Source organism: Prosopis cineraria, unplaced genomic scaffold, assembly GCF_029017545.1.
Source record: "Prosopis cineraria cultivar Desert tree isolate PC_DT_omini unplaced genomic scaffold, ASM2901754v1 PC3, whole genome shotgun sequence".
Classification (NCBI taxonomy): domain Eukaryota; kingdom Viridiplantae; phylum Streptophyta; class Magnoliopsida; order Fabales; family Fabaceae; genus Prosopis; species Prosopis cineraria.
In genome coordinates, this window is record NW_026555334.1 from 25,283,042 (window position 1) to 25,290,072 (window position 7,031).

General features: G+C 30.9%; 1 protein-coding gene across 1 annotated transcript; it reads right to left on the minus strand.

Moving 5' to 3' along the window:
- Window positions 1-521: 521 nt before the first annotated feature.
- Window positions 522-2,582, minus strand: LOC129306866 (protein GRAVITROPIC IN THE LIGHT 1-like). Its single transcript, XM_054947636.1, has one exon. The coding sequence runs from the start codon at window positions 2,254-2,256 to the stop codon at window positions 862-864; it is 1,395 nt and encodes a 464-aa protein (XP_054803611.1). The 5' UTR covers window positions 2,257-2,582; the 3' UTR covers window positions 522-861.
- Window positions 2,583-7,031: the final 4,449 nt, after the last annotated feature.

Below are 7,031 nucleotides of genomic sequence, written 5' to 3' on the forward strand. Positions count from 1 at the left end.
CAATACATATGTTAGCTTTCTTAAATACATCACGGAAGGCAATTATCCAATCCTTAATGAATTTCTAACTTTTTGGATAGTTATTAAATAAATTAGAGAACTTTCATAAAATTAGAATGGACATTGATTTAACTTTTGAGTTGAGTTCGAAATGAAGGATGGCGTGGAAGCAACTTTTTGTTGCTTTTACTTCAATTCCAATGTGTCAAAATTTATTTTTAAAATTTTATTCTAAACACGCTTAACTCTAAACCTAATATATTTATATTTCATACATTTATACTTCAATTAATTCTTTAACTTTGATTATATATATATAATCCATGGGAAAACAACTGAAATTATCTTCGATTAATAAATGAGCTGGTGAAATTATATTTAAAGAAAAATCAGATCTGAACTGCAGTCTGTTGGATATTCATAAATTGGTTGCCTTCAATGCCAAAGTTGCCACCAAATGAAAGCATTTCACACCAGCACATAAAACTTTTGTGAGCTTAAATTAATTGATGGGGAAAAAAACTAGCAATTTAAACTAACATTTATTATAATCATATGTTCAATGTCTACCTAACTGAAAGACTTTGTTCTTCAAATACACTACAATAGCTCCATTGTACATGAAAATTTACAGTTGATATTACTCTAATAAGAATTTGAAGGAGGAAAAAAGGGTGTGTATATATGTTCCATATATGTATTACTATAATAAGAAATTAAGAATATGGATATGCACGTCGGAGCGTGTAATGGGCGCGTGAGCACGGCTGCGTCCAGACAATACGAATGTCGGAGCGCGTTGTGGGAGCGTGAGCACAGCCACGTTCAGACCGAATTTACAATCCGACTTCAAAAAATGCCTCAGCAACTAGCCGTAGAGCCCACCGGAGACAGATACACCTGACTCTGTATCACCGTCTGTCCGATCTTGAAACCGGGAACCACCGTGAAGCCTACTCGAAGATCGACTTCATCTGCGGCGGAGGCCTCGCCCGACAGGAAAACTGAATCTTCGGCGACGCATTCCATATACACCTCGGAGAATCGAGTGTTCTTCTTGACCTGAAAAACGGTGACTTCTTCGTCGAATGAGTATGCCAAGGAATGTAAAGCCCACACGCGCTTAGCCATCTCAGCAAATGCTACGAAGAAAGCAGAATCTGGAAATCCCCCTGCGTTCACCAGCTTCCTCTGGTTCAAGTTCCTGAACAGAGAGCACTCCATTTTCGCATGAACGAGTTGAAGATACTTAAACTTTAAGAATTTGGCGAAGGATGAATTTGGGTTTTGGGTTATGCATTGCTTTGGGTTCAAGGAATTGAGCTTTTTGAATTTTTCAAAGTAGAGCATTGGGCTATGGCGGTGGGGCTGGTTGTTCTCAAAAGGTTCACTTGGGATTACAAAGTTCGGGTAATTAAACCCCTCAAACATCGCTATGCAGACGAAGGATTCGAAAGCAAGGATTTTGTGACTTGGTTTTGCAAAAACTGCATCTGGGTGGATGAATTTGATGGCCGTTTCAAGATCCCAATGAGCAGATTCCATTTCTCTGGTCATGAGCTTCACGAAGCTTCTTATCGATCTTATAGTATGGTGAAGAAACTGGACGAAATGGGTGGGATTCAACGCTGAGAATCGAATATTTTCAAACATGGACAAAGCCCCACTCGAGTTTAGCTTCTTCTCAAGTGATTTGTTAAAGGCAAGACACTCTTGGAGCTGATTTTTAAGCGAGGCAATGTCTAGTTCCTTATGGTCGACATCTGCTTCCAGCTTCTTAATGGTGATCTCATAAGTCTTCATTATGCTCTGCTGTTCTTGAATCTCCGCGAGTATCAGAGTCACTTGGGGTGAAAGATCAAGCTGTTTCTTCAGAAACGCGCGTTTCAATTCTGAAATAGCTCTCAACTCGTCCACAATCGCTTGATCAGCGGCTTGAATGGCCTCGTTGTTGTAAGGATTCTGAGCCACTTGGAGCTCTGCGTAGGCCGCTTTTATAGCAGTAACCCCAGCGAAGAGCCTAGCAATCAGAGCCTCCACGACTGCTCTGTTTCGAGCTCTGTCATTGTCTTCGTTCTTCTTCTGATTCTGACCAGTGAAACCATCTTCCTTGCATCTGGCCTGCGTGGCCAGCAAGCAAATGCCATTGTTTGCTGCAAATTTCGTGGCTGTTCGAAGTCCAATGACCTTCTGAAATGTCTTGGCAAACTTCTTGCTCCTTTCATTGATCGATGATTTGGGTTTCAAAGTTTCCATCTCAGAGAAAAACGATTTGTTGGAAGCATAAAAGTGTTTAAGAAGATCTGGGATAGCACCTGAGAGAGGCAAGAAAAAAAAAGGGGGGGAGAGAAAATGTTTTGGAAGCAAAGAAAGAAAATTTGGTTGGAAAAGCGGACAGAAAATCTTGACTGTTAGAGTGGTGGGAAATGAATGAGTGGAGCCTGACAAAGAACTCGTGTTATATTTTTTATTCTTATTATTATCATAATAATCAGAACCAAGCCAGAGGAAGGAAGAAAAAATGAAACAGTAAAAAACAAAACGCTGGAAAAGGAGAAAAGGATAGGTCTGATCCGGTCGCGGAGAGCGATCAGACGAGGGTTGAAACAGAGGGAGTTTTGCAGGAATAAGGCAATTGTATTGATGTGTATTTATGGTACGATATATCATACAGAGTACACACATTGTGTAGACGTAGGGGCTACACAGAAGAGATGATAAATGATAATGTGTAGACGCTACTGTGTTTGGTGATGGAAGGCTATGATCTGATTGGAGGCCCCACCCATGGCCATTAGCTTAGCTTGTGCCTTGTTTGTGGTGTGCTTTGGCTGTTAGACACCATCATGATCAATTGATCAGCGTCTGACAGACTCCGAACAAGCACCCTGCTTTTTGATATTTTCTCAGATTTCTTGGCCATTTAATTTTAATTCATACCGGTAAATTTTGTTTTTATAAATTATTTTTATTAATTTTATCAATATCAATCAAATTGAAAAAATAAGTTGCCTTTATCAACTAACTCATTTAACCAGTTAATTTTGACATGTTAAAATGAAAAAATTAACTCATTTTTTAAAATAAATTAGGTTAACCTAATTTACAAAATTAACAAGCTAAAACAGTCATAGGCTAATAGTTTTTTAAATTTTTTTATTTTTTAATTATAATATATCTATTTATAAATATATAATAATGATAATATTTTTTAAATATATAATTTATAACTTTTAAATATGTTCTTTTCATTTTAAAGATAATATAAATCTTTCTTACAATTTGTAAATGAAATTTTTGTTATAGTTTGCAAATTAATGATTTATTAGTTTTTTAAAAATATTTTAAATATATATTATTTATTACTCTCATAAGATCTATTGATTGAAGCCATAAATATAAATTTGTCGAAAAAAATAATATGAGTTTATATTCAAATTTTTTTTAATAAAAAAAATAACACACTTAGATGAGAAAATAATTAATAGTAAAATTCCAACAAAATGAGCCAACCTTTATATATATATAAATATATATATATATATATATATATAAAAAATTTAATTTTTTCAACACTTATCTAAACCTAACCCAACTTGTGAGCTAGCTCGCCAACCCATTTTTTTTTCTTTAGTTTGGAGTGGTGGGTGGTGGGACTCATATTTTCTCAAGCATATATATAAATAAACAGTTTCGCATTGTAGTGGGGAGAGATGATGGACTTTCTAACTTTCTACACATTTGTATTATGAAATTATTGTTAGCTTCATTGTTGCTTGATTTGTTTGTTTATAGTTCATGGTTTTAAGCTTGACAACTAATAATATTGGTTAAATTGTTAATACGTTCTTTACCAAAAAATAAGTTGTTAATCTATTTGTGTGTGATTCACAGTTTTAAGGAAGACAACTGATAAGATTAGTTAAATTGCAAATATAAGGTTAATAAAGGGGTGTGATATAATTATTAGTGAGTCTTAAAAAATTTTAATTTAATCTAGGGAGATAAAAGTGAAAATAATTTTAATTATGAAAAGATCAAGGTACGCTTCACTTGCCATGCATAATCACTAATTATTAATTTATCAATATCACTTATAAATTATATTCGTTTGTTAGACAAGTAGTAATATTAGTTATTAATTTACTAACTTTACCAATTAATATACTAGCATAGTAGCATCATTTGTAAATTACAAGACCTATCGGTAATTTATAATTGATATTAGTAAATTACAAGACTTATCATTAATTTATAATTAATATTAGTAAATTAACAAGTAAAGTTAATAATCTAATAACAGGTGTTGCTATTTATAATTGAACAACCGATATCAATTCTTATATAATTATTGACATATCAACTCTTATAATTTACAATTGATTTTAATAAATTAACAAATAAAATAATAAAATTAACAATTAATAATTCTACATAACACATGAAGTACTTTTTTATCTTTTCACAATTAAAATTATTTTTATTTTTATCTCTCTGAATTAAAATTTTAGATTTTCTTGAAACTCATTAATAATTATGTCTTGATTCTTATTTGAAATTCTTTTTAATATTGATTTTATTATTTTTCTATTAAAATACTTTATGAGAGGCAGGAGCTGGAAATTTTGAAAGCTATATTCAACGACTGTTCTTGTTGGGCTGCTGTGTCATGCCCCTATGATTTTATGAATTTAATTCGTAACATCTGACATGCAACCAAAATCATTAAATATAAATATAATTTAATGATAAAGTAGGTAATATGCCATGACATACATCTTATGTTGTGAAGCTGTTTCAACGGTTTTTTTAAAGTAATAAAATTTAAAAAATGACAACTAAAATTGACCACAATCCCACATCATTTTTAAAAGATTTTTAATGCTAAAATATAAGAAAACGAGTTCTGAATTTAAGAAGGTAGATTGTGATAATATCCTAATTTGATATTAATTTTCTCGTGATATTCTTAATTGTCATTCTCTAGAAGACTGTTCTTCCTCTGATCCCATCTATATAAGTAGACCTAGGTTGACATGTTATTTGCATGTTGTTGAATGTGTGTGTATCCAAATATATTACAGCTTAGCTTGTAATAAAAAACTTTAGAGTTGGCCTTCAAAAGTTAATATTTACTCTGAATCACTTGAAATTCTTTTACTCATTTATCATAATTTCAAAGATAATCACTCTCTTTCTAAAGCAATTACAAACATCTAAAACCTTACTATGAAAGATTGGATGATCATGTCTATAAAAAAGCTAACAATTATACAAATTAAATTGCATATTAAACTTCTAGTGGTAACCTTATTATTAAAATTTTAGACGTACCATTTTAGGATGTGATAGCTTTTTGAATGTTAATATGATTTAGATTTTCATTTTTACATGGTTATTAGCTGGCGGTCGTCGCTTATCACTCTGTGCTGTAATTCATTATCACTGGTCACGTCCGACATTCAAATTATGGCTTTGTATTAATTAAGCTAAGTAAACATAAATCCCAAGTATATATACATATTTTAAATTAAAAGTAGAGTAGTAGTGATATATACTCCTAATGTAGACAAAGATCAGAGAGAGGCTTCATTAAGGTCCTTGTCTACGATACTAATGCTGTCTGATGGGACCCAGATCTCCAATAATATTTCTTTTGGCTGTATGTATTAAATAATTAAATAAAATGACTTGTGGGAGAGAAAAGTAGATTGATGGCATTAGGTGTGGGAAATAATGTCATTGGAGGCTTGTAGGAGATACAACTTGGGATGGGAAGAATCATTCGTCTTGGGTTCAAAACCTTATCTTTAACTTAATCTTTTGTGGCATGCAGCCTTATATGTGTTCATTGCCTTCAGATTATGTGGTTAATGATGAATTCTCTGTCAAGCCTTCCACTGTTGTAGCTCTATTATATTGCACGAGCAGTGAAGAAGACCATAATTTTCACAATATATGACCTAATTAATCAAAAAAGAAAAAGAAAAGAAAGAATAATAAAGAGGTCCCAAAAAAATTAACTAATTTAAATTAAATTTTAAGTGTTAAATTAAAAAATTTATAACTCAATTGCTCAATTTTGTAACTACATTATAATAAATTTGTAATTTATTTTTTGAATTTTAACATGGTTGAAGAATAAAAAAATTATTTTCTTTCTTAAAATTTAAAATACAAGTTATAAATTCATTACAATACAATTGCAAAATTAAAAAATTAAATTATAAATTTTTAATATTTAATATTTAAAAATTAACTTAAATTAATTAATCTTTGCCTAACCTCTATGTTATTCTCATCTCCCAAAAATAAACCTTTTGGCAGCGAGATATCCGAAATCAGAAGTTACACACACACATGCTCATAATTGATGTGCAACGACTCTCTGGCTCCACATTATGAGAAGTCAACGAATTTTAAAAAGTAGGAGTATGCTAAAAAGTTTAAGCGTGAAATTATATACCCATCCATTAAAAAAAATATAAAATATTTTTAATTAAATTTCACTCTCAATAAAATAGTTAACTATTTTTAAATTAAATTTTTTTATATTTATTTTTATTGAATATCCTATAATAAATATAAAGTCATTATTAATAAGGACATTTTTTTAAAAAATACAATTATTACACCTCAAAAAACTAAATGTTTTACATTTTTGAACATCCAACTCTTCAAAAAATATCTTATATTTTTGAATGGAGGGAATATGTGTGTGTGTAGAAGGACTTCAATCTCAAAATGTTTTTTTTATTTTTTTTCCTAATTTTTTTATTTGAAGGGCTTAGATCAAATTTGGAAAAACATTAATTTAATAATGTTTTGAATTTGAAGCATAGACAAAAGCACAGTGTGATTTGTTACTTTAACACTAAAAAAATATTACATTAAAGTAGTGTTCATGCATAATTTAAGCAGGTTAAATTTGAGGAACATAAGATGGGGGAAGAGGGGAAAAAAATAAATTGATGATCAATTAATTATTGCAAACTCAAACAAAATAAATGGAGACAATATTAAATGACACA